At 55.1% G+C, this 27871-nt stretch overlaps 1 protein-coding gene across 1 annotated transcript; it reads right to left on the bottom strand.

Annotated features, from left to right (window-relative positions):
- Positions 1-822: 822 nt before the first annotated feature.
- Sts (steroid sulfatase) lies at positions 823-26939 on the bottom strand. Its single transcript, XM_078035373.1, has 6 exons — positions 26494-26939; positions 22508-22644; positions 13256-13393; positions 6875-7034; positions 3498-3619; positions 823-1476 (listed from the first exon to the last, which is right to left on the bottom strand). The coding sequence occupies exons 1-6, from the start codon at positions 26898-26900 to the stop codon at positions 1097-1099; spliced, it is 1344 nt and encodes a 447-aa protein (XP_077891499.1). The 5' UTR covers positions 26901-26939; the 3' UTR covers positions 823-1096.
- Positions 26940-27871: the final 932 nt, after the last annotated feature.

Here is a 27871-nt window from a genome sequence, read left to right as displayed (position 1 = left end):
TTAAAATCAGCCCACACTATAGGGACGCAGCCACATCCATGTTTATAGTGGCACAATTCACAACAGCTAAACCGTGGAATCAACCTAGGTGCCCTTCAGTCGATGAATGGATAAAGAGACTGTGGTATGCCTACACAATGGAATATTACTCGGCCATGAAGAAGAATGAAATGATGGCATTTGATCCTACGGATATTGTCCCATCACCAGGGCCTTCCTGGACGCCCACCTGCACCGAAGGTCTCGAGTAGACACTGTTCACCGTGCATCTGAGGGCGGCTTGGAGACCAGAGTCTCCGCCACGGGGTAAAACCACACCCACAACTGAAGATACCCCCCGCCCCAGTGTGGACGCATCAAGAAGTCCCCAAGGGCTGGGTGCCGTGGTGCGCACCTGTCAGCCCAGCGGCTCGGGAGGCTGAGGCGGGAGGATCAGGAGTTCCAAGCCAGCCTCCACCAAAGGGAGGCCGTCAGCAGCTCAGGGAGACCCTGTCTCTCAATAAAATGCAAAATAGGGCTGGGGACGGGGGACTCAGGGGTCGAGTGCCCTGAATTCAATCCCTGGTTCCAAAAAAAAAGAAAAAGGAATCGTCCCCAACCCCGGAAAGCAACACAGACTTTCCCCGCGGGTCCTTCTGAATGCGGTTGGAAGGGATCCCCTCAAGTGCAGTATCTCCCTTAGTGCCCTGGGGACCCCGAGGTCCACTGACCAAAGAAACCATGGAACCCAGATGCGATACCGTCAGCGATGGGTTGGAAACCAGGTTCGGGGAGACTGGTGTCACAGAAGGATTGACGATGCGCGTTCACGGAGGACACCCGTCACCTTGTATGGGTCTTTATTTAAATAGTGGGGGAAGGTGCTCGGCGTGTGGGCCGTACGTGGGGGGCGTGTGTCGATCTCTATGCACATAAATATAGGGGACATCTGCGTCTTTCTGTCCGTCCGTCTCTCTATGTGGACACGGCGAGTGGCGTCCACCCTGGGTTCCACGTAATGGGGTCATCAATACCCATTTGGCCAACGGGGACGGGCGTCCACCCCTGGCTCCTGCCGACGGTGGCAGCGTGGCCCGGGCCTCCCTGTGGCCGGCGGCTAGTTTCCCGCGCCCGGCTCCCGCGTCTGCGGGTCGCACTGGCAGGACAGCCCCGTGGCCGAGGCGCAGCAGACCTGCAGCCACGGCTTCCACAGGGTGTTGCCCGGGGACAGCTGGTCGGGGACGCCCGCGGACAGGGTCTGGGCGTGGCGGTCGGCGGCCTCCTGCAGGACCCTCAGGATGTCCTGGAAGCGCGGCTCCGTCTCCGGGGTGAGGGGCCTCGTCTCGCCGGGGTCCGTGGACAGGTCGAAGAGCAGGGGCGGCCGGTGGCGGGTGACGTGGCCGTCCAGGCAGAGGCACACGTGGGTGTCGAAGCAGCCGTTGGCGCCCTGCGGGTGGAACTTGGGCGTGAAGTAGAAGGCCTTCCAGACGGACGAGCCTGCGGGCGGGGGGGAGAGGACACAGGGTCAGCGCGGCGGCCAGCCACCCGCGACCGGGCACAGAGGCAGAGCCACGCTGCAGGGGCTTTGACAAGGTCAGGACGTGTCCCTCGGTCAAACTCAGGCGCCCTCGACCCCTGAGCCCCGTCCCCAGCCCTATTTTGCATTTTATTGAGGGACAGGGTCTCCCTGAGCTGCTGTTGGCCTCCCTTTGGTGGAGGCTGGCTTTGAACTCGCCATCCTCCAGCCTCAGCCTCCGGAGCCTCTGGGGTGACAGACATGTGCCACGGCGCTTGGCTTGAAGTAAACTTTTTTTTTTCTGCCCATTTCCTCATAAAAGCATGGGATTTCAAATAAATAATAAGACAAATAGTTTATAGGCAACGTCCCAGCGGCTCAGGAGGCCGAGGCAGGAGGATGGTGAGTTCAAAGCCGGCCTCAGCTATCTGGTAAGGCCCGAAGCGACTCAGGGAGACTCTGTCTCAAAATAAAATGCAAAAATAGTGCTAGGGGTTTAGTGCTCCTGAGTTCAATCCCCAATACCCTCCCTCCAGAAAAAAAAAAGCCAGTATACGGCACGTGGCTGTATTGATCATGTATCATAATGCACTGGATTCCAGAATATGCTACAGCCGTCGTCCCATGAATTGCAATGCGTCCACCTGATTCTGGACGCCCACTTAAATAGGATCATCTTCACCGACTGCCATCATGAGCTGCGATGATTCAGATGCCACAATTTACAGCGACCACTTTTAATAGGCATCAGACCGTCAATGCTTGACTCAAAAATCTCCATTTCACTGCACGAAAATATATCTATCTTATAATAACGGTCTTCACGGGTCTTTAAAAATACAGCGGGAGCCAGGTGTTCTGAAGGCGCACACCTGTCATCCCAGCGGCTTTGGGAGGCTGAGGCAGGAGGACCACAAGTTGGAGGCCAGCCTCGGCGGCTTAGCAAGGCCCTAAGCAACACGCCCCATTATTCCAAGCACCACGGGTGCAGGCCGCGGCCCAGAATGCTCTGGAATGGAACCCACTCGCCACGGGAAAACCGTGTCCGTCTGGCTCAAGACCCAAGAGTTTAAGCAATTGCACTGAAAGGAGCTGATGCCGGCGCCTGCCTCGGGAGCCAAATTCATCCCAGGGCCAGGTGCCCACCAGAAACTGGGTCTTGCTTTTCTCACTTCTCCCTGTCTCTGCCCTCGGTCCTCTCTACTCCTCCACATAAGGCGTCCCCCAGCCCCTGATCCACTATGTTCCTCTCCCGGGTCTCTCTAGGCGGGGGCTGGCTGGCTGCATGCATTTGCCGTTTGCACGATCACGCACGGAATCGTGCCACGGACCCAGGATTCCGAGTCCGGGGTCTCTGCCTTCTAGAACATGCCACCAGGAAGCCATGCAGATTTTTAAACAAGCGTCCAACTTGGTGTGGTTTCTGCGGCAAATGGCAGGTGCGTCGTTTTGCACTTTAGAAACACAAGGAAGGGGCTGCTCCGGGTTAAGTCTTTGGAGTGGAGCGAGAGACAATGGTACGGTGAGAGCCTGCCACAGAGGCTGCCCGCGTAGTAGCTTGGTGGCGGGAGGCAGGGAGGAGGACAGGAGGAGGGAGGACAGGAGGAGGGACGGGGAGGAGCATCAGCCATCAGCTGGGGCCACCCATTACCCAGGAGCGTCCAGCCCCAGAGATGAGCTTCAGAGCACCCAGAAAAATGCCCGTTGCCTCTCCCCTTTGCAGTGGGAATGGAAAGTCGGACCTCAGCCTCTGAGGCAGGGGAGGCTGAGGCAGGAGGATGGCGAGTTCAAAGCCAGCCTCCGCCAAAGGGAGGCCCTAAGCAACTCAGGGAGACCCTGTCCCTAAATAAAATGCAAAGTAGGGCTGGGGACAGGACAGTGTGGGACGGACACCTATGTGACCAGAGGCTAAGAGAGGAAAGAAGGAAAAAGGGGCCCAAGTAAAGCGCATTCCTGGTCTGGAGGCTGGCGGCCTCCGGGAGGCAGGGAGGCCGGTACTCACTGTTGGGCGGGTGCCACCGCACGGCGTTCAGGTAGGCGTTGCAGTAGTGGAAGAGGAACTCGTGCTCCGAGCGCCGGCTCTTCCCTTGGAGCAGCGGCATCAGGTCTCGGCCATCGATGATCCTGCGGGGGGAGAAGGAGGAGGTGGGGCGAGGTCAGGTGTGTGTGGATGCAGCGCGCATCCCCCGGGAGTCTCCTTCGGGGAATGTCCTTCCCCGCTGAGCTGCTGGTCTGGGGGACGTCACCAGCACCAAGGACATCAAGGATTGCAGCAGGGGCCACCTGCAAAACCAGGCGCCCGCCCGGGAGGCCAAGGCCGGAGGACTGCAGTTCCAAGCCAGCCTCAGCAACAGGGAGGCCCCAAGTAACTCCGTGAGGCCCCGTCTCCAAATAAAATACAAAAGAGGGCTCCGGGGTCCCGTGTCCCTCCCGATGGCAAACAAGGCACAGACACCATCAGCCACGGGTTTCAACCAAAGGGCCAAAGCCTCAGTCTGGTCCTGGGTTGACCGTCAGCGGCTCCATTTTGCGGGGCTCAGCTGGGGACTTTCCCTGGTCGGATGAGGACGCTGCGACCCTGTCTTCTCGGGAGGCATTTAAGGGTCCTCTGGTCCCTGAGGGTCTTTTCTGGGGTTTATTTTGGTGGGCAGGGAGGAGCATGGCCCTCGGGGAGTCCCTCCGTGGAGAAAAGCGACAGGTTTGGATCATGTCTCTTGGGGAGGTGTCTCCGGACTCCCCAGAGCAAGAGCAATCACCAGCGTTCGGACAAATCTCTTCACTGCTTCCTCTTTTTTTTTTGTTTTTGGTACCTGGGATTGAACCAAGGGGCCCTCGACCCCTGAGCCCCGTCCCCAGCCCTATTTTGCGTTTTATTTAGAGACAGGGTCTCCCTGAGTGGCTCACGGCCTCCCTTTGGCGGAGGCTGGCTTTGAACTCGCGATCCTCCTGCCTCAGCCTCCTGAGCCGCTGGGACCACAGGCGTGCACCGCCGTGCCCCGCTCGACTTTAACTTCTTGGATCTGTTATTCATTTATTTATTTTAACCCCCATACGCCAGCAAGACTCAACATGACATTTAAGATTTTTGGGAGAGGGAAGTGCTTTTATGAGATGGGCATTTGTAACCGAAATAATCATTTTCATAGGAACAATAGTAAGTGGGATGGCATTGAGAATCGCAGCCTCCACGTCCTAAAAGTCTTTTTCTTACTTAAAAAGCAAAATATTTTAGTATAAGTGAAGGAGGGGAACGGAGTCTACGCCGTAAGCTTTTCCTCCTTCCTACGGGGTGGGTCCACCTGCAACCTGCGGGTTGGAAGGTCCTGGTGAGTGGCGGTCCCCGAGGGTCTCAGTGGACCACAGTGTTAGTGGGGCGTCTGGGCAAGCACTAAAATAATTCTCCACCAAGTAAGTAACCACTCAGGAAATATGTTCACGAGAAAGTGCAGATGGACCCCAACTCAGATCCCTAGTAGCCAGAACGTTATTTTCATAACCCGGTGGCACATGCCTGAAATCCCAGCAGCTCAGGAGGCTGAGGCAGGAGGATCACAAGTTGGAGGCCAGCCTCAGAAACTTAAAAAGGCTCTAAGCAGCTTAGTGAGACCCTGTCTCAAAATAAAAAAAAAGAAAAAGGACTAGGGATGTGGCTCAGTGGTTAAGCTGCCCTGGGTTCAATCCCCAGAAAAAGAAAAAAAAGAAAATAAATCGACAAAGCCCATTTCTATCCATCTTGGCGGGAAAGAGTTAAGGCTCCTTTGTGAAAGGTATGTCTTTGAGTATCCAATTGACAGACAGAGAGAAAGATGAAGATGTGACCTAGAAGATTTTTAATGAGAACCTTTGATGGAATCTCCTATAGCGACTGCCTTTTCCATAAAAGAACGAGAGTAAATTTTAGAGCAGGATTTCCCAGTCTCGTTCTGGGTCAGACAGTTCACTGTTGAGCCTGATGCTCTGGGAGAGGCTTAGCAGTGCCCTTGGCCTCAGCCCAGAGGCTGCAGGTGGTACCCTGTGGAGAAACTATCAAAACGCCTCTGGGGGTGGTAGGCAGCGCTCCGTGGCTGTGACAGAATACCTGACAGAAACAACTGTAAGAAGAAAAGGTGACTTTGGTCATGATTTCCAACGTTTCCGTTTGCAGATGCTTGGCCCTATATGCTGGGGGCTTGTCCTCAAGGTGCGGAGGGTGTGGTGGGCCAAAGCTTGATGGTGGCCAGGACCAAGAGAGAGAGAGAGAGAGAGAGAGAGAGAGAGAGAGAGAGCGAGCAGAGGTTCCAAGGACAAATATATATGCTTCAAAGGCATGCTCCCAGGGGCCAGCTCTTCCAAGGAGGCACCTCCTCTAACGTGTCCTCCCGCCGACCAGTAGGACCAGCAGCTGGGACCAAGTCTTTAACACATGAGCTTTTGGGGCACACTCCAGATCCAAAATATAACACCAGGCATTTTAAATAAACTCCAAGGGGACAGTCCCGCTGGGTGGTAGCCACCGCTTTAGAAGGTGATCCATGCACACCCAGGTTTATAGCAGCACCATCCACAGCAGCCAAACTCTAGGACCAGCCTCGGTGTCCACCAGTGGGTGAGTGGATAAGAAAATGTGGTGTAGACACACAATGGAATATTACTCAGCCTTAAAGAAGAATGAAATGATGGCATTTGCAGGTAAATGGATGGATATGAGAAGTCGAGACCTAGAGGTGGACAGTGGCCACCTCTCTGGTTGGTGTGGTGGGAGGGGATGTGTGTGCGTCGGGGACAGGCACATCCCAGAACAGAGTTTGGAAAATAATGGCAGCTAATGAAAACGATCGACCAGCGCGCTCCCCTTAAAACCGCTCAGGCTGGACATGACTCTTAAGAAGGAGGAGACCGCGGGCAATGTCGTCGACGTTCCATTTAGAACTTGCTAAACGAAGATTTGCTAGGAAGCGGGACCCTCCGCGGGGGGTGGGGAACTGGCCGCCTTTCTGGGTGTTGCAAACCGTCACTGAGTCGGGGGGAGAGGAAAGATGTGGGGTCCGACTGTGGCACATGCCCTGCTGCTCAGTGGCGAGCCAGACAAATGGCAGAGAGCATCCATCTGCAGGCTGGATGAACCATCTTACGTCACCTCCCAGGGGACTAAAAAATGTCCAGTGACCCTGGGTGACAATGTCAATCAACACAGAAACCAGTGTGTGTGGGGTTTTCTCAAAAATATTAAAAGTGCGTGGACCATAGGCCGCGCCCACGTTTGATCCAGCGCTACTCACCATCGCCAAGAGATGGAAATGGCGCTGATGGAGTGGGCCCCTCACAGGGTCGAGGTCCCATTAACTCAACAAGAAGCGTCCAAAGTGTCCCACACCCCTCCCCTCGAACGGACGTACGTACCTGTCTTTGGGCAAAGGTGACCCAGCCAGCTTGGCCACCGTGGGGAAGATGTCCATGTTGCTCGTGGGCTCGTCAATCTCCACACCGGCCTCGATCACCCCCGGCCACCGAAGGATGCCTGGGACCCGAATACCTCCTTCCCAGTTGTTGGCTTTCCCCCCTAAAAAAAAATCCCCCAAAAAAGAGAGGGGAGAGGGAACAGCGTTTAGTCTCTTCAAAGCTCACGCACGTCCGTGTATTTTCCAGTGCTCGGTCACTTTGGGGACAAACGAGTACTCTCTCTGGGTGGCTTCAAAGAGCACTTCAAGACTGAGACGGCGCCCGCGGCGGTAGGGAGAGATAAAGGACAAGGTCAACGCTATGGCGGTGGGAAGAGATAAAGGACAAGGTCAACGCTATGGCGGTGGGAAGAGATAAAGGACAAGGTCAACGCTGTGGTGGTGGGAAGAGATAAAGGACAAGGTCAATGCTATGGTGGTGGGAAGAGATAAAGGACAAGGTCAATGCTATGGTGGCGGGAAGAGATAAAGGACAAGGTCAACGCTATGGCGGTGGGAAGAGATAAAGGACAAGGTCAATGCTGTGGCGGTGGGAAGAGATAAACGACAAGGTCAATGCTATGGTGGTGGGAAGAGATAAAGGACAAGGTCAACGCTATGGTGGTGGGAAGAGATAAAGGACAAGGTCAACGCTATGGCGGTGGGGAGAGATAAAGGACAAGGTCAACGCTATGGCGGTGGGAAGAGATAAAGGACAAGGTCAACGTGGTGGTGGTGGGAAGAGATAAAGGACAAGGTCAATGCTATGGCGGTGGGAAGAGATAAAGGACAAGGTCAACGCTATGGCGGTGGGAAGAGATAAACGACAAGGTCAACGCTATGGCGGTGGGAAGAGATAAACGACAAGGTCAACGCTATGGCGGTGGGAAGAGATAAAGGACAAGGTCAACGCTATGGCGGTGGGAAGAGATAAAGGACAAGGTCAACGCTATGTTGGTGGGAAGAGATAAAGGACAAGGTCAACGCTATGGCGGTGGGAAGAGATAAAGGACAAGGTCAATGCTATGGCGGTGGGAAGAGATAAAGGACAAGGTCAACGCTATGGCGGTGGGAAGAGATAAAGGACAAGGTCAACGCTATGTTGGTGGGAAGAGATAAAGGACAAGGTCAACGCTATGGCGGTGGGAAGAGATAAAGGACAAGGTCAACGCTATGGCGGTGGGAAGAGATAAACGACAAGGTCAATGCTATGGCGGTGGGGAGAGATAAAGGACAAGGTCAACGCTATGGCGGTGGGGAGAGATAAAGGACAAGGTCAACGCTATGGCGGTGGGAAGAGATAAAGGACAAGGTCAACACTATGGCGGTGGGAAGAGATAAAGGACAAGGTCAACGCTGTGGCGGTGGGAATAGATAAAGGACAAGGTCAACGCTATGGCGGTGGGAAGAGATAAAGGACAAGGTCAACGCTATGGTAGTGGGAAGAGATAAAGGACAAGGTCAACGCTATGGCGGTGGGAAGAGATAAAGGACAAGGTCAACACTATGGCGGTGGGAAGAGATAAAGGACAAGGTCAACGCTGTGGCGGTGGAAAGAGATAAACAACAAGGTCAACGCTATGGCGATGGGAAGACATAAAGGACAAGGTCAACGCTATGCCCGACAGGATCAGCTCTGCAAGGTGGCCTGCGGGTCCTGGCTTTGACCCAGAGAAGCGCACCCTCCAGCTAATGGTGGGTGGGCAGCATTTCCAAACCAGCAAGGAAGCAAATCCTTTCCCCGACCCACGCTGGAACCCAGCTCCGTAAAGACTTCAGTAATTTTTTTCTTTTTAGCCCAGGAAGGCTTGTCACTTCTGGCAGCAGACGGCGATAAATACAAGCGGCTTTGAGCCATCCAATTTGTGACCAGCTGTCACACTGGTGCTAGGAAACGAGGACTTTGCCCCGTGCCCTTGGACAAACGGCTGCGCCGTGTTTGTGTCCCGTCCTTGCAGTGCGCTGGTGCTAGACAGAAGGATCATGCCTCGTTACGGCTGAAGACTGGGAGCCTCTCACCGGCAAGATGCATTCAGCTGTTTTACGTGCCCAGACGTTCAGGGGGAAATTCACGTGCAATCCACACCAGCGCGTGTCATGTCTGATCCGGTGGCTGGTGACAGCGGAGGCTCCTCTCTTATCTTTCTAACATCACCTCAAGGTAATGGACTGAGACGCTCTTACCCGGAGTTTCCCACCCGAGAGCCCTTGGCTTTCCAACGCGGGAGGCTCAGTATGGACACGCACACAGGCACTTGATACATAAATATTTCACAAGTCGACCAAGTGCGTTAGCATTTTTCCAGCCAGAGAAGCAGGGGTGGCCCGAGGAATTAGCTCAGGGGGTTTGCGTGAGGACTCTTCCTGGGTCATCGCCATGAGCCATTTGAATTGCTCGGCTGCTGTGTGACGTGGCTGGACGCACACACCTTATCTCATCAAATCCTCACACCTGGCCCTTGAAGGTACAGCCAGCTGGCTCTCTGCCTCGTAAGCGTGCGCAATCTGGGACGGAGACAGATGTAGTGACGTGCCCAACGCGCCTTGTCTCGACCGTAGAGTTACTTGGTCATGTCCCCGACTTCCAGGTAACAGGAGATGAGTCTAAGCAAAATCCAAACCAAAGAAAATTCCTAGAGAAACCAGAGAACCCTCACTCCCATCCAGAGACTCCAAATCCCCCCGAAAATTCCAAGCCACAAACAGCCATCTGCCCACAACCCTCACGCTCTGCCTGCAAAGAAGTGGCTTATGGGTGTGCAGGTGACGGGCACAGGGCACCCTCAGTGGTGGCCCAGGACACAGGGAGGCAGCTGTCTCTGCAGCCCCCAGACCCAGCCTCCTGCCGCCCGCCGCGTGCACAGTGGCACAGGATCCGACACGGCTCCCTCATCAACTGTCAAAGTCACGTCGCCGCACGCACGTGGTGAGCCTCTCACGGTTCATAGCCGACCGCCACCAACTAACAAATGCATCCATAAGTAGAATCTCCTGCAATTCTCTGAGGCTGTAAAAGGGGTGTTTTTGTAACAGCCACGGTAAGAAAATAGGTATTTAAAACTTCTTTTTTTTTTGCAACAGATGATACGCCCATCCGAGCACGCTGCCGTAGGACCGCAGGCTGGGTGCCGGGATCCCACATTTCCAGGCAAGAGAGGCAAATACCGTTGGTCATCAGCTGGGCAGGCTCCAGTCCTTCTCCTCTCGCAACGTGCCGCGGAAACGAAAATGCAAAAAAACGTGCCCAACAAACAGGCTGAGCGTGCCCACGGCTCGCTCTTCCCCAGAGCACAACCCACTCAGCATCTGAGAAAACCTGGTCCGAGTTCCACGGCGAGCGACCGAAGGTGCAGAGAGAGTTTCGAGGATCCGTCCTTAGGTTGTTGTGATCCCAAAGTCACCAAAAGGGGACACAAAGATATATGCATGGGGTCCGTGCCCTGCAGAAGCTCACCACCTCCAAGGACAGGGGGTTGGCGGGTTGTCACACGTCCCCAGTTTCAACATCGTGACTGCCGGCCACAGAAGGCCGACGGCAGGGTCCTGGGGCCACCCGGCAAGCGTGGACGAGGCTCTTCCTCCGGGCTCTCCTTGGGGACAGCTGTTTCCAAACGAAGCTGCTATTTCCGTCCCTCCCAGCGCCGTCACTGGGCACCGCAAGAGCATATGCTGGCCATTCTCCAGCCTGATCCGGGCACAGGGATTTGAGAAATATTTCTATTTATTTTTTCTTCTCATTTTCCTGCTCTCTGGGTGTCTACCCACTTGGGATAGCACTGACCGGAGGCCAAGCACGTGGAAGGAGGAGGATCTGGTCGTTCCCGAGAGCTGGGTCCTGCTCCAAGGCGGGGGACGCCACGCTCTCTGCGATGGACGGATTCCAAGCCCTTAGTCCCAAAAGGGCAGATGGGAGAAATGACGATATTTTGTGGGTCCTACCAACCCAGGATCCACCCCTTACCAGGTGGGGAAATGAAGGGCCAGATGACGTCTCTGCTCAAGGGATAAATCCCCGTAGAATCAACTGATGTAGCTTCCACGATTCAGCGGGAGTCCCTAACCTGTCCACCAGACTGTCCAAAAGTCCAGGGCTGCGAATGAGGGTCTCCACCCGAGACCCAGATGGCAACTGTCGTTAACTATATTTCGGGGGGGGCTTTGCCCGTGACTCAACTCTGCAGCTGGCGCCAAAGATCAGCAAAGGTCTTGTGCCACCTCCGTAGATAAGCAGGACTGTGTGTCAATAAAACTTTATTTATAAAGCCCCGGCTTTGGGCCACCTCTTGCCACCTTTGCATTCGTCCATGGGATTCTGGTTTAGGGTTGGGCTCCAACCCGGGATTGACTTCAGGGGCTCTGGGCCACTGAGCCCCGTCCCCAGCCCTGTTTTGCATTTTATTGAGAGACAGCGTCTCACAGAGTTGCTTAGGGCCTCCCTTTGGCGGAGGCTGGCTTGGACCTCGCCATCCTCCTGCCTCAGCCTCCCGAGTCACTGGGATGACAGGCGTGGGCCACCGTACCTGGCTTCACATTTTTATATCGCGCCTTGGTTAGCGTTACCATTCCTCCCCGGGAGTTCTCTTACCGGTACGTTACGCTGGCTGGGTTGCTCCACGACACGCTTTGCAGGGTCCCCTGCTCAGAAATGCATGTCAATCCTGATGCCAACCGGGCAGAGCGCCCTTACCCCAACCTAGACATCACTGCCTGCTGCAAACCCAGGCTGCGGCGTGTGTGCCTGCAGAGCCTCGTCCTCTTGGGTCACCAAGAACCACAGGACGTGAGACTCATCAAGCAAAGAGAAAAGGACACAACCGAGAGAGATTTTGTTGATTGGCAATTAAAAAATAAAAAAAAACAGGATGATGTTTTGCAGCCAAGTGTCCTTCCCGTAAGCAGGACGATCAGAAGAACCAGTCACACCGTTGCTGATCGGCACAGAGAGCTCGTCGATCTGACCTCCCGGAGACCAGCCAGGACCCTGGGCTCTCTGGGGTCCTACCTGAGAACGGAGCCCACGCCCAGCTTGCTCCACGCAGCCCGCCAACAAACGCACCTCCATCGAATGGGGACATGGAATTTCCTCCCCCCGTAAAAATATCAAATCGCTCCCTGAAAGCCGTGTTGTTCCGCGAGGCAAACGGATGCCCAAATCAGTGACTTTTGTTTTTTTTTTCTTGAAAGCAACTCCGACGATCCGTTGCTTTTGGAATTTGTGCTTAAGGGAGAAGACGGAGGTGACCTTGATCAGGGAGAGACGGCAAAGATGTCCGAGTCGGTTCAACTGACTTGTTTCTGAGATTTCAGGAGACCCTGTGCCGTGGGGACCATCAAAGCCACTAGAACTGCATTGCAGGTGAGCACGCCTTCTGCAAGACGCTCGGCAACGGAAGGATCTCCTTATGTCTTTGACTTTTGCAAAGATTTGCCCCAAATGCCAGATGTGCACAGAAGTTAAGAGAAGGGGTTCGGGGCAAGGACCTTGGTGTTGGGGCAGAGAATCCTTGCAGAGGTGCTCAGAGGGGAGAGACCAGATCCATCACCTCCCGGGACACCCCCGCCCCCACCTTCCCCAGCCACATCTGGCAGCTGCCGCTCCTTCTGCACTCTGTCCCCGCTCGCCCACGGAGGCACACTCAGGCGCACCGTTGCTTGGCCGTTGTGCACGGCGTACGGGGGGCGCCTGCCTGCACTTTGGGCGCATCTGCAAGCAGGAGCGGGACGGCTGAGTCTCTCCTCTCCTCCCCTCTCGTCTGCAATACTGGGCACGGAGCCCCCGGGGCCTTGGGCACGCTAGGTACATGCTCCACCACGGAGCTACGTTCCCGGTCCTTTTCATTTTCATTTTGAGGAAGGGTCCTAAGGGCCTTTGATTCCTGCCTCAGCCTCCTGAGCAGCTGGGATGCGAGGCAGGAGCCTCTGCCCAGTGCTTTCATGCATTTTAAGAACACAGCTCAATTAACCAGTCCCACTAATGAAGGCAAAGAATCCTGGGTTACTTCTCCCCACATTAGTGATTCCACCCAGGGGCGCTTTGTCAATGAGCTACATCCCCAGCCCCTTTAATTTATTATTATTTTTTTTTTCTTTAAAGAGAGGGTCTCGCTAAGTTGCTGAGGCTGGCCTCCAACTTGCGATCCTCCTGCCTCAGCCTCCCGAGTCACCACCTGACAGACCTGTGCCGCCGTGCCCGACGAAACCCTTAATTCTCAGGTGGGAAGATGGGCTGTTCCTTGGCTTGGTGAGTGTCCAGTGCCGGGGACGCCAGGGGCTCAAGGAAAAGGCGGCCGCGGAGCAGGGTGGAAGGACAGCGCTGCTTGTCCACTCACTTTGCGCCTCTCACCTTTATAGATGCCGTTGCTGCCGCCGTGCTTCTGGCCCTTGGCGGTCACCTCCTCCACGTGGGCTCCGTGGTCCGAGGTGAAGTAGACGAGGGTCTTGTCGGCCAGTCCCAGCTCCTCTAGGACATCCAGGACCTGCCCTGGGGGAGGGAAGAGATGCCTGTTAACGCTGTTCCGTGACCCGGGGAGAAAGGGACACGGGGTCCCCCCTCCGCTGGTGGGAGGTGACCGCGGCGTGCGTGGAATTGACCTCCGTGACACTGGGCCCAGGCAGGGCTCCGCCGAAGGAGCATCGGAAAGATCACAGTCACATCGAGGGGAGCTCACTTCGAAGAAGCATCGTCGCTTCTACAAGTAACCAGCCTCGCGGATCAGCACAGGTTTGGGAGAACGTGCCGGAAAGGAGTTGCCGAGGCTGGCCTCAGACTTGCCATCCTCCTGCCTCAGCCTCCCGAGTATCTGGGACCGCAGGGGTGCACCCCTGCATCTGGTATGAACATCATCCTTGTGTCTCTATCTTCGCTTTCTTTGCAAAGTACTGGGGATTGTACCTTCTCGTCTCCAAACCTCACGCTGCAAACCACCCGCAAAGGTGACTTTGTGGACAATCACACTGACGGTAAGGACGAAAAGCGATCCTTTCGACCGTCCGTGAGTCCCCTCTGCAGGCAAAGAGTCTGTACTGAGCAAGAATCAATGCGGAGCCAAAGAGACATTGAACAGACCTCAGAGCCCGGGCACGCGGGCGCCCATCTGTCATCCCAGTGGCTTGGGAGGCTGAGTCAGGAGGATGGCAAGTTGAAGGCCAGCCTCAGCCAATTATCGAATCCCTGAGCAACTTACCAAGACCCTAAACAAAATGTAAAAAAGGATCGGGGATGTGGCTCAGCGGGTTCAATTCCAAAAAAGAGACTAAAAGAATAAAGATGTCTTTCTGCCGTTTGATTGCAAATGCCAGAGGCCAGAGCAGGTTCCATCTTTCTCGATTTTTAACTCAAATGATAAACGTTTCTGGATCCTGCACCGTACACATAAATGTCACTCCGACACCAGGAGTGAGACAGCTGGCGATCTGTCTCCCGGGATCTGTCATCGTCAGCACGATGACATTTATTACGGTCCGACCCGGCACAACTGAGCAAGCCACCTGTGCGCCGGAGCTCGTTCGGCTCTGGGGTGATTTGGCGGCAACACAAACCTGAGCCTTCTTTGAAAATGGTAATTAGCTTAACGAGCCAGCGGAAGTAGAAGCATCCAGATGCTACCCCCCCCACCCCTGCGGTGAGAGACAAATCCCCCTTTCTTGGGCACACGACTTCCAGGTACAATCATAGACGCAGAGGACCCAGGATGTTACGTTCTTCTACTGCAAATAATAATGGAGCACGATTCCTTCATTTCAAACCCCATTCCCCTTTCATATATTTAGAAGAACCTTCACACCAAGAAATTGCAGTAAAAAAAAAAAAAAGATGCTTTGTAACACACGTGGCTTCTGCAACAACTTGTGTCCACAAACAAAACAAAACAAACAAAAAAACCCGCAAACGCACACACCCACACATTCAGGGCAGGTTTCCCTGCAGTAGCCAAAGCGTTGGGTGAGTGGAAACCTAGACTGCAGAGAACCCAGTGGATGCCAGCATTAAAAGAATCGAGGGATCCCACCGGGCCGACACAGGGAGGAACCGTGAATGCGTGTCTTAAGGGAAAGAAGTCGACACACCGTGCGACGTTATGGCGGAGAAAGGCAAACAGTGGAGATTATAAAAGGTTCCGTGGCTGTGAGGGGTGTGAAAGGGGAGGGGTGGGTGAGCAGGTGGAGCCTGGAAGATGTTCGGGGCTTTGAGCAGCAGCGTCTGGCAGGGTGGTGCAGTGGTGCCTGCAGTGAGAGACCCCAGGTGTCAATCAAGCCCTCGGTGAGTAACAATGTGTCCGTCCTGGCTGGTCCCTGGTAACAAGCACTACCTCGTGCCACAAAGGTGACCTGGTACCTAGGTCAAGGTGCACCTTGTCCCATAGAGGCCACAGGATATAGATGAAAATTCTGTCCTTCCTATTTATTTATTTATTTGGGTTCCTTAGGATCGAACTCGGGGACACCCGACCCCTGAGCCCCGTCCCCAGCCCTGTTTTGCATTTTATTGAGAGACAGGGTCTCCCAGAGCTGCTGAGGGCCTCGCTTTGGCGGAGGCTGGCTTTGACCTCGCGATCCTCCTGCCTCAGCCTCCCGAGCTGCTGGGACGACAGGCGTGCGCCCCTCTGCCTGGCTCTACTTTCTTTTCGATTTTTTAGGCAAACCTAAAACGGCTCAGGGACGGTTTTAATTCAAATGCACCTGGGGCTCCTAGCCTTCCTTATTCACCGGCTCAAGGTGTGTGTGTGTGTGTGTGTGCAGAAGCCACTGGACCTGTGTGTGCAGCAGGGCTGGGGTGACACAGGGTTGCAGGGGCAGCGCTGAAATTCGGAGCTGGACTCGTGACTGCTTTTCTTTGCCGAAGCCAGCCGCCTTGTGTGTCTGGTCACCTCCGTGGGCTGCAGACCCCCAGCTCCGTGCACGTGTGTATGTGTGCAGGGACACGCGTGCGGTCTCCTTCCAACCCGTCCCCCTCGGTCCTTCTGCATGTTCGTGCCCCTGGCCGGACATTTCCTCCCAGTTCCACTCTTTTCCCCAGTGACCACGATGACACAGCTAACGTGTCCCCATCCTTCTTGTCTGCCCAGAGCCACGACTGTGCCCTATCATTTCCGTCTCCACCCGGGGCCCGCGACGCATGCACACGCGGCTGCTGAGGCCATCGCGGGGGGTGAGTGACCGGGGGACCGCGGAGGGTGGGCCATCGGGATCAATCTGCTGAGAAACTGTCCCCATTTCCTCCCGGCCCGTGATCTTCCCCAAAGACGTGAAAGAAAGACAGGAAATGCGCCACTTGCAGGGCATTCTGGGGCTCCGCTGAAGGTGGCCTTGTCTCCGTCGTGAGCGGACACGGGGTGCAGGGGAAGGCTGGCTGCTGGGGGGCCCTCTGGCGGCTTGGACGCTCTCGCAAAGCCCGCGTGCAGCCAGCGCTCGCTCCGAGGTAGCAGGAGGCTCCTCCCCGCAGGAGAGGGAAGGGGACTCAAGGTGCAGGTGGGATGCCAGGTGGCCTGGGGGAGCGAGATGCCATCGCCCGAGGCCCTTGCCTTCTCGCTCCTGATGGACACCCAGGTCCCCAGCTGCACCCCCGAGATGGGACATGCCGCGGCTAAGAGCAGGTGCTGCTCTGGGTCGCAAAGCAGTCAGAAGCGTCACCGACATCCCACCCGCCAGGGGACAGCTGTGGCCGCCCAGAGACGGATGGTGACCGGTGAGAAGCAGCAACGTGCGCGATTCATGGAGGGGAACTCGGTGTCGTATTTCCCCCCGAAATGAATGGCCAAGGGTCTGCAGAACCACAGCCCCCGGATCTTGTCCCTTCACCGGAGGCTCAAGGGGCCGACAGAGGACAGAGGGGCCATGTGCAAGTTGGGTGTCGTTTGTCGACAGGATAAACACCAAGTTCCGAAGCTTCCGAACTGACTCATAAAAGCGCCCCGTTAGCGGGAGGCAGAGAGAAACCACCCCGAGATGCCGTGGCACCTCGGTGGGAACGGTGCTTACCGACAGCAGCCGATTCCGGGGACGACGGGGGACCCAAGGACCTGCCAGACGCCGTGGTAGGGACCGCGGACTTGGCAGAACCACGGTGCAGAAGACACAGGACGCTCCTCCAAAACGTCCATTGCAACGTTATTCGCAGGAAGCCAAGGTGGACTCGGCCCCCGTGTGCATCAAGAACGCACGCGGAGAAGGCGCCGACCGTTCCGTATCCTACTCTACAGCAGGGGAAAGAACCAGCCCTGCCATCTGCACCCAAATGGGAGGAACCAGAAGGCGAGACGGGAAGTGAAGCAGCCAAACACCGAGACAGACGCGGTCGGGGGCGCGCTCCCTCCCTCACGGGGAAGCCAAGAGTCCGCCTGGCCTCGCTTTATTCCATCGAATGCATTTTCTTTTTTTTCGCGCCCAATGCAGTCTGCGGCTCAGTCCGGCAAAGTGTCCACCGGGACCTCAAATCTGGGGCACGGGAATGAAAGTCTTGCAGGGTGGGTTTCAGGGGCTAAGGAGGCGGGAAGAAGAAGGGGAGTCCCGTCTCGACCCTGCTCGCCTCCGTCACAGCCTCCCCATCCACCGACTGAGCGGACCACTCCTCACGTCTGCATCCTGTCCGGCCATCGGGTTGGAAGGGAATGTTTTGAACGGGCAAACGACAGAGCCAACACAGTCTGTCCACTCTTGGTTCAGGTAGGACGCTGCATTGGTCGGACTTTCTCTTCTTGCACAAAACAAGGGTTGGGTGAGCCGGGCACAGCGGCACAGGCCTGCCGTCCCAGCGACTCTGGAGGCTGAGGCAGGAGGATCGCGAGTTCAAAGCCAGCCTCCGCCAAAGGGAGGCCGTAAGCAACTCAGGGAGACCCTGTCTCTCAATAAAATGCAAAATAGGGCTGGGGACGGGGCTCAGGGGTCCAGTGCCCCTGAGTTCAATCCCTGGCATTTCTCAACACCTTACCCAGCAAGAGATACAACGCTACAAACTTACTTTACAGATAAGGAAATGGAGACCCACCAAGATAAAGAACCTGGCCTTGAGCGTGGGGGTTTCAGAAAACAACATCCAAGATCCCAACTAGAGCAACCCTGAACTTCCGCAGCCACCGTCAACTGCCAACGCAGCTGTCACCCTCCCCCCTGAGCCGGAATGTGGGGTGGACACAGAAGCAGGAAGAGCCGAGGATTTCCAGGGCCCACAGACTCCGGCCAGGATGCCCAGCCCTTCAGGACTCTCCGTCTTGACAATGCCCTGCACGCCGTCCGCCCTCCCTTCTGCTGCAGGGCTGGATTTTCGCACAGGAGTCGACCATATCGAAAGCCAAAGGGGGAAAATGGAAAAGGGTGCTTCTCTTTGGTGACCCCTGGGACATCGATCATAGAGCCCATCCCCTCCCATCCACTCCAATTACCACCAAATGCGTCGACTCATCCAGTCTACACTTCCTTTCAGACACCGTCCTCACTGCAGGCCACAAGGGCAGCTCAAGGCATGAGCTCCAGGTCCCCCAGACACACCGACGCCAGCAGTGGGCTACAGGAGATCCCCAACATTCACATCTGTAGCTTATCTGTAGCTTAAGAGTTGTCCCCCGAAAGCTCACGTGTCAGACCATGCAAGAAGGCTGAGAGGTGAGATGATCACATTATGAGAGGTGTAGACTCATAGTGGATTAATCCACTTGGATGGACTCACTGGGTGTAGACTCATAGTGGATTAATCCACTTGGATGGACTCACTGGGTGTAGACTCATAGTGGACTAATCCACTTGGATGGACTCACTGGGTGTAGACTCATAGTGGACTAATCCACTTGGATGGACTCACTGGGTGTAGACTCATAGTGGACTAATCCACTTGGATGGACTCACTGGGTGGAGACTCATAGTGGATTAATCCACTTGGATGGACTCACTGGGTGTAGACTCATAGTGGACTAATCCACTTGGATGGACTCACTGGGTGGAGACTCATAGTGGATTAATCCACTTGGATGGACTCACTGGGTGTAGACTCATAGTGGACTAATCCACTTGGATGGACACACTGGGTGTAGACTCATAGTGGACTAATCCACTTGGATGGACTCACTGGGTGGAGACTCATAGTGGATTCATCCACTTGGATGGACTGACTGGGTGGAGACTCATAGTGGAATAATCCACTTGGATGGACTCACTGGGTGTAGACTCATAGTGGATTAATCCACTTGGATGGACTCACTGGGTGTAGACTCATAGTGGAATAATCCACTTGGATGGACTCACTGGGTGTAGACTCATAGTGGACTAATCCACTTGGATGGACTCACTGGGTGTAGACTCATAGTGGATTAATCCACTTGGATGGACTCACTGGGTGGAGACTCATAGTGGATTAATCCACTTGGATGGACTCACTGGGTGGAGACTCATAGTGGATTAACCCACTTGGATGGACTCACTGGGTGTAGACTCATAGTGGATTAATCCACTTGGATGGACTCACTGGGTGGTGACTGCAGCAGGTGGGGTGTGGCTGGAGGAGGGGGTCCCTGGGCTGTGCCTTGGGGGTCTCTGTCCTGTCCCTGGTGGGCAGAGCTCTCTCTGCTCCCTGGTGCCCTGTCCTGAGCGGCTCTCCTCCTCCAGGCCCTGCCGCCATCTTGTTCTGCTCCCCTTGGGCCAGAGCCATGGAGTCGGCCACCAGGGACTGAACTCAGGGAGACTCTGTCTCTAAATAAAATGCAAAATAGGGCTGGGGACGGGGCTCAGTGTTCAGTGCCCCTGAGTTCAAATTCCTGGTCCCCAAGAAAAAAGTGATCCGTGAAAAATGTTGAAATACCTGGCCAGAACCTACTTTTAGGTGCTTTTACATTTGGGCTCTTATTTGCCAATAAATGTTTCTTGTTGTGGTTGAGCTGGTGGCTGCTTTGGTCCCTGGGATCATCCACATAAATTCATCAGACACCTTGGTTCCTGGACGATTGATTCCTGCTACTTTGCTGATGGAGACGTTTTACCAAAGGAGCCTCGATGCTGCTTCTTTATTTGAACTCGCGACGGCCCTTTGGGGTAAAACAGCATGAGCCCGGGCTTCAGGACAGGACGTTAAGCCTTGGCTGTTGAAAACCTGTGATCCTCCAGCCTCAGCCTCCTGAGCTGCCGGGATGACAGGCAGGTGCCTAGCAAACCTTCATCCTTTATAAAATCAGTCTGTGGCTTTCATTTATAGCAACAGAAAACGGATTCAGGCTCATTGCTGATACCAACACCCCAATCCTCATCTGCAAGCAAAGCTGACGTCAGAAGGTTACACCTTCTTGCAAATTCACCCATTTGAATCGGCCAGAGCTTCCCCAATATCATGCACAATCCTTCTAAAAATCGATACAGGTTGCATTCAGTTGTCCTGTGTTTTACCCATTTCTGATGCATCTCGAGTTGATCCTCCCTCCATTGAAGTTCTCTGCCCCCCCCCGCCCCCCGAATTCCATCTGTCTGCACTTTTCTGTAACTTTACTCAAGATGGAAAGGTCGCACCCTGAACTGCAAGGGGGACACACAGCCCTGAGGTCCGGGCCACCTTCCGAGCTGAACCAAGAGAACGCGGGCTTTGGGCACTTAGTCACTGAGCCCCATTCCCAGCCCTTTTTATTCCTGAATTTAGAGACAGGGTCTCGCTGAGTTGCTTAGGGCCTTGCTAAGTGGCTGAGGCTGCCTTTGAACTGGTGATCCTCCTGCCTCAGCCTCCCGAGCCGCTGGGAGGACAGGCCTGTGCCAACACGCCCAGCAGGACCTCACTTTTAAAAGTTACTTATGGAGCACGTAGTATGCACCTGGTGGATACAATTCTAAAAAGTGCTTTTCCCCATGCAACCGAACCCAGGGCAATTGTGCACCCATAAATGCACCTATAAACTGGGGGGGGTGTTATTTGCTGCACCCTACACCGTGAGTTCCCACAAATATTTTATTCCAATCCTCCCACAAGGGCTGCATTTGAAAATGGGCAACCCAGCAGCACCCCGTCCGACGGCCAAACTCTGGATAAAGTCATTCCGTATATCGGAGGGACTCAGACCATAGCTCTGCTTTCCATAAACAGAGATCTCTTAGGATCCCTGGGACTCCTGTCTCCGTCCCGAGCTCTTATGAAGGAGACCACCTGGTTTATTCTGCAGCCCTGCAGAGGGGTGGACGGACACATGGCCATGTGTGCTGTGCATGGTGACTGCACGTCAGGGGCACTGAGCTCACGCCGTCTCCCCCGAGCATCGTCACGGATGCACCCCTTCTTTTCTTCTCTGCCGAGCCTCTGCACGCAGCACTGGTCCAGCCCTCCGCAGAGCAGACAGGATGTTGCAATCAAAGGAAAGCAACCCTGAGACACGACCACCAACAGGGGCCCAGCCACAGATTCCAAGCCACTGACCACTGAACCCACGAAGTCTCCGGTACTAGCCCCCAAAAGACCAAAGGCCGACACTGTGTTCTCTGATCGGCGGACGGACGCTGATTCCCAATAACGGGGAGGGTCCAGGGAGGGACAGAGGTGCTTCGGATCAGGCAGAGGGGAGTGAACGGACGGACGGGAGGCTGTGGGGCAGGAAGGACAGCGGAATGAATGGCCGCCCTGGTCCTCAGTAGCTCGCCGATCCCACGTCCGCTTTCCTCTGCCCAGAAAAAAATATCTCTTTTTTTAAGAAACCGCCTTCCCCGCGCGCTTTACGGCAGGACACCTCAGAATCTGCAGGAGTCTCGTGAGTCAGGAAGAGAGGCCCTCCTTACGAATCTAAACGTGCTCTCCAGACACACAGAAGGGATTTATCTTTTGTGCAAACAAGAGAAAACACAATGACCTCTTCCATCACAGCCTGCAACAGAGCTCAGAGGGAAAAACACTCTCCAAATCGTCCAGAGAAGAAGATGTTTCCCCCGTTTACCATTGGTGCCACTCCTGTTCTTTTGTGGAGTCGTCCTGTTCTTTATGCACGATCATCCTTTCCCAGCTGAGCATGTATCTCTGCTGCTGGCCCCTGTTCTTTGGCTGAATCATCTGTTCTCTGGGCTAGAGGAGGAAGCTACCCACCTGCCTACTCCGAAGTCTTCCAAGTGGACAAGCAAAAGACCTGGAGGTTTTAGACATCGCCCAGGTTCATCAGGGGAGGCAGGAAGAAAAGAGGACTCTAGAGCGTGGGTGTGTTTGTATACCTTCACGTGCATGGACCAGAAAACGAGTTCTAGGATACAGAATCATGACTCACGGGTGCAGCCAAGGCGTGTCGCCCAGAGGGGACCCTGTGGCTTTGCCGGAGGGGCTCACGGGGACAGAGCCAGCTGCCAGCCCTCTGGGGCCAAAGCCTGCCCCTGATCTGTCTCTGCTCGTGACAAGGCTCTGCTCATGTTTAATTGTTGATAGAAGGAGGGATGCCGGGGGCTCATGCTTTGGCCTCCACTCACCCACAGCCCCAGCTCCACCAGGGCACGTAGCAGGCGCCCAGAGCCACCCGACGCCCTGTGTCTACTGTCCCCCTTGCAGAATTTTCTTTTTTGCAAACAAAAACAGACGCCCCCGGCCACCCACGGCGTCCGGGTCCCAGGGAGAAACTGAGAAGGGAGAAGAGGCAGGCGGCCGCGGAGGCGCACGTACCCACGCTCCAGTCCATCTCCTCCACGCCGTCCCCGTAGGGCCCGTGCCGACTCTTTCTGGCGAACTCCTTGGAGGAGAAGTGGGCCGTGTGCACGTGGATGAAAGACAGGAAGAGCAGGAACGGAGTGTCGGCGTGCCTGCGAGAGCCAGAGAGAGAGAGGGAGAGACAGAGAGAGTCAGGGACCATAGGGGACATCCCCCATCATTCTGATTAGGACCAGTGCCCTGTCCTGAGCGGCTCTCCTCCTCCAGGCCCTGCCACCATATTGTGAAATGATTGGGTTGTGAGAGGTGTAGACTAGAAGTGGATTAATCCACTTGAATGGACTTACTGGGTGTAGACTAATAGTGGATTAATCCACTTGGATGGACTCACTCGGTGTAGACTAGAAGTGGATTAATCCACTTGGATGGACTCACTGGGTGTAGACTAATAGTGGATTAATCCACTTGGATGGACTCACTGGGTGTAGACTAATAGTGGATTAATCCACTTGGATGGACTCACTGGGTGGTGACTGCAGCAGGTGGGGTGTGGCTGGAGGAGGGGGTCCCTGGGCTGTGCCTTTGGGGTCTCTGTCCTGTCCCTGGTGAGCAGAGCTCTCTCTGCTCCCTGGTGCCCTGTCCTGAGCGGCTCTCCTCCTCCAGGCCCTGCCGCCATCTTGTTCTGCTCCCCTTGGGCCTAGAGCAAAGAAACCAGCCAACAATGGATCCAATCCTCTGAAACGGTGAGGCAAAGGGACACCTTTCCTCCTGTCAGTTGTTCTTGCAGACATTGTGGTGGCATGACATGCGGACACAGAGGTGCTGCAGGTACGGTGTGATCAGGGAGAGATGCAGTTTGGTTGCTTTATCTTACTCCTCCTTCTCTATACGGCAACTAACATGAACTCGGTCGTGGCCGGGAAAAGCACTCACTTTGAAATACTCGTTCTGCAGGCCATCTTGCAAGCCTCTGGCTTCACCTCTCTCTGCAAAACGATCGGCGGGTCCCTTCGTACCGACAGGGAAGGAGCGGCCTTGGTGAAGGCCCTTGGGACACAGGATGTCGGTCCCCTTCCCAGGGTGGGCGGCGGCAGCTCCCGGGGAGGCACAGAGGACGCTGTAATGCCCCGAGGCCCGCGGTAAGGTCCGCTGCTGCTCGTGGTGTGACCCACGGCTGGTTCTCGCTCTGCCCTCCACTCCCCCCGGGACGTGGCTGGATTCCGGGGCAGGAGGGAGGCTGACGCACTGGGGGGCTTCTTGGTTTTGATGTGATTTCCAATCTGGCGCTCGGAGACCATCCTCCCGTAACTGTCCACTGGAGGCCTGCTGTGTCCAGGGGCTCTGCACCCACAGATTCCACCAACCTCGGGCCAGATGCGTGCATTGGGGGACAAGAAGAAGAAGAGCACCTGTGCGGAGCACCTACGGATCTCGTTCCTGGTCATTCATCCCTCCACCATACTAACGAGTGGGCGTCGGCGTGAATACAATCATCAGGTTAAGCCAGGTGCGTGCGGTGGCGCACGCCTGAGACCCCAGCTATTCGGGAGGCTCAGGCAGGAGGATCACAAGTTGGAGGCCAGCCTCAGCAACTTGGCAAGACCTTGTCTCAAAAGAAAAAATTTAAAAAATGGCAGGGGGTGCAGGTCACCGTAGAGTGCCTCCGGGCTCAATCTCCAGTGTCGCAACAACAACCACCACAACAACAACCACAAAGATCTACCTAGATTCACGCATTATCACTCCTTTCCTCGTCGTGTGCTCAACATGGCTACGGGTGCCGAGGTGGTTTCTCAGGACCGCTGCGGGGTTTTGCCCCATCGCAAACCGGATGCCATCATCAGCTCTTCAGCTGGACCTGCGTTGGGGTCCAATGGCTGCTTTCTAGGACAAGAGGGGACTGAAAACTACAGTCCACCAGCGCTGAAGAAATGTGGGTTCCCAAATGCTAAAAAAAAAAATGGTCAGAGCGGCTCAGGGAAAGGCTGTTTAATTGTGCCGGTTTCCGTGTGCGGGCTGACGCTTCCCTTGGTGATTCAGGAGTCTCTGGCTCTTCTGAAGGCGGAAGAAAAGTCTGCAGAATGATGATGAATGTAGCAACACAATTCTGCTTTTCTTTTTTTCTTTTTTTGCAGAAATCGAAGCCAGGGGTGGTTGACCACTGAACCACATCCCCGGCCCTTTTTTTTTTTAATTTTTTTATTTTGAAACAGGGTCCTGCTGCTAAGTTGCTTAGGGCCTTGCTAAGTTGCTGAGGCTGGCCTCCAACTCATGATCCTCCTGCCTCAGTCTCCCGAGTCCCTGGGATCACGGGCGTGCACAACTGGGCCCAGTTTGCTTTGCTTTTTTTGCAGTCCTGGGGGTTGGACCCGTACCGTGTGTGGAGCAGGCCGTCCGTGAACAACTGTGAAGTCTGATCATGCACCCCGGACTCCGGCCACCAAGCCCCGTCCCCAGCCCTGATTTGCATTTTATTTAGCGACAGGGTCTCCCTGAGTTGCTTAGGGCCTCCCTTTGGCGGAGGCTGGCTTTGAACTCAGGATCCTCCCGCCCCAGCCTCCGGAGCCGCTGAATCACAGGTGTGCACCCCTGTGCGGGACTTAAATCGGGCAATTTTGAATTCAAAGGCACCCGTGTGTCACGTCTCTGGGGGAAAAAGATGCCGTGCGCACACTGGGAGCCACTTTTGCCGTGACGCTTTGGCACTATCTGGAGGTGAACCTCTGGGGACTCTTGCACGTCATCTCTGTTGAATCAGGTAACTGCTAAAACACAAGAGGCCACTTCGTCCAAGCGTGATTCTTACCCTGTTGCTTTCAACCTTTGCGTGGTCAGACAATGCAAGTCAGAAGCACTTTTATTTTTTTTGTCAACAACATCACGGCCTAAAAATGCTAGTTTTTTCCCCTAATACCAGCCGTGTGAATAAGAGTCATTTATTTCCAAGGAAGTCAAGAAAAAAAAAATCCCTTTCGTTATAACTCGGCAACCGTGACCTCCAAGTCCGGTGTTGTTAAAACTTCTCAGATCTCTGGTTCCGGGAGAAAAATCGCAGAAAGTCTCCGTAGAATCCCAACCATCGGGTCAGGCTTCAGAATCCTTACGATCATTGAAAACATTTTCAAATCTCTTCCAAACTCTTTCACGGAGAGGCCACGACCGTGTCTCGCTACGATGGCCCGGATTCACACGGCCAGGCGGTTCAGTCACTTCTGCAAAGTCAACGTGGTCTCAAAAGGATCGGCCACAGGATGCAAGGGCCACTTGGGGACGGTCCTTGCATGAGAGATGGATGCTTTTGAGACATTGCTGGGAAACGCAGAGGAATACAAAGACGCCCAGCTATTTGCAGCCAACCAATCCCGTTCCGGGAGTCATAAAATAATTGAAATAATGACCTCCTGGTGGACTCTGCCTCTTAAAGGGCCAACCACCTCGACTCTGCCAGACCAAGGACGGAGCCTCCACCGGCTGGATCTCCAGAGCCCACAAACCCCGTTCAGACCACCAAGTCACGGGCATGTCTCTCTCAGAGCTGCGTTAAAGGATGCAGCCACATCCATGTTTACAGCAGCTCAATTCACAACAGCTAATCTGTGCAGCCAACCTAGGTGCCCTTCAACAGATGGATGGGTAAAGAAAATGCGGTACGTATAGAAAATGGAATATTACTAGGCCATGAAGAAGAATGAAATCACGGCACTGGCTGGTGAACGGATGGAGCCAGAGACTATCATGCTACGTCAAATAAACCAATTCCTCCAAAAAACAAAAGCCAGCTGTTTTCTCTGACAGGTGGATGCTAACTCACCATGGGGGCTGTGCTAGGGAAGAATCGAGGTACTCTGGATTAGGCAGAGGGGATTGAAGGGAGGGAAGGGGTGTGGGTGATGAATCCGACATGATCACCCTATGTGCACACATTGGACTCCATGACCAGTGTGATTCTACCTCTCGGCTTCTTCTCCCCGAGGATCCCCAGGCGCACGGGGGACACCCACCGTCGTATGAAGCCGGTGGCCTCCACCGTGAGCCTCTGGGTGAGGTTGTCGAAGGACAGCGGCTGCTGCGTGACGGCGTAGCCCCTCATCAGGAAGCAGTTGAGCGGTGGGAAGAAGTGCAGGAAGCAGAGGAAGAGGAGCAGCAGCAGGGCCATCAGGAGCAGCAGGCCCAGGAAGACGGCCAGGGGCACCCGCAGCAGCCCCAGGCAGCGCAGCGCCCCCAGGGTCAGCACCGCCAGCCCGAGGACCTGCAGCGGGACCCACACCAGCCAGCGGGTGGCCGAGGCGAAGACGGTGCCCTCCCCGGGTTTGCAGTCCCTCAGGTTGCTCAGGGGTACCCCAAAGAACTCGTCAAAGCCGTGGCGCAAGGGGTGGTGGCAGAAGTCGGTCCTGTTGTGACAGTTCATGCCCAGGTGCCACTTCCCTGGGAAGACAAGAGGGGGGGAGGGGGACAACTTGAGTCCCGGCGTCTCCGATCCACGCACCCCCGCCCCGACCCCCCAAAAGGACAAGGGACCTGGAGATTCCAACCCACAAGCAGACGTGCTGAGTGGCTGAGGGCCTCGCCAAGTTGCAGAGGCTGGCTTTGAACTTGCGATCCTCCTGCCTCAGCCTCCTGAGCCGCGGGGATCACAGCTGTGCCCCACCGCGCCTGGCTGAGAGGATGCGTTTGACACCATCTGGGATTCATCAGGTGAGCAGCTTAACGCCCATCAGTAAGCACAAGGGGACATCATTGAGGTGCATGGGACCGTCTCCCACAACTGAAAATATGATCGGACGGTGGGCACGTGTAGGTTCATAAGCGCCCTCTGTGCATATTCAGCTGCTTGTCTATCATCTGCCGTGACTCTCTCCGCCGCCATATTATCCATCGTCTGTCTACGGATCACTGGCTCATTCACGTTTCATCCCTCTACCCATTCTTCCTTCCGTCTGCCCGCCCACCCATTTATCATTATCTACCCGTCCGCCAGTCTACTTCTCCCATTCACTCTATCCGTCCATCATCCATCAACCCACTCTGTCCATCCACGGAGGTGTGCATTACCTTTCTGTACGTCCATCCACACATTTTCTGTCTGCTCCTCCATCCACTGTATCTATCTATCTATCTATCCATTCTCTAACTACTCTATCCTATCTAACCCATCCTATCTATCTATCATCTATCAATCATCTATGCACTGTTGTATCTGTCCATCCATCCATCCATCCACCCATCCATCCATCCACCCATCCATCCATCCACCCATCCACCCACCCATCCATCCACCCATCTATCCATCCACCCATCCGTCCATCCATCCATCCACCCATCCGTCCATCCATCTGTCCACCCATCCATCCATCCACCCATCCATCCACCCATCCACTC

Source organism: Ictidomys tridecemlineatus, chromosome Y (assembly GCF_052094955.1).
Source record: "Ictidomys tridecemlineatus isolate mIctTri1 chromosome Y, mIctTri1.hap1, whole genome shotgun sequence".
Lineage (NCBI taxonomy): Eukaryota > Metazoa > Chordata > Mammalia > Rodentia > Sciuridae > Ictidomys > Ictidomys tridecemlineatus.
The sequence above is the reverse complement of the archived record's forward strand: the minus strand, read 5'-3'. Positions and strand labels throughout refer to the sequence as shown.

What these genes read in the sequence shown, in the direction of transcription:
- Sts (XM_078035373.1), bottom strand. Translation starts at nt 26,900, where the DNA reads ATGAACTGTCACAACAGGACCGACTTCTGCCACCACCCCTTGCGCCAC. An exon ending in GCCACCGGCTTCATACGACG is followed by an intron (nt 22,645 to 26,493) that starts GTGGGTGTCCCC and finishes TGGCTCTCGCAG; the next exon opens with GCACGCCGACACTCCGTTCC. An exon ending in GCGGTGGCACCCGCCCAACA is followed by an intron (nt 1,477 to 3,497) that starts GTGAGTACCGGC and finishes CCCCGCCCGCAG; the next exon opens with GCTCGTCCGTCTGGAAGGCC.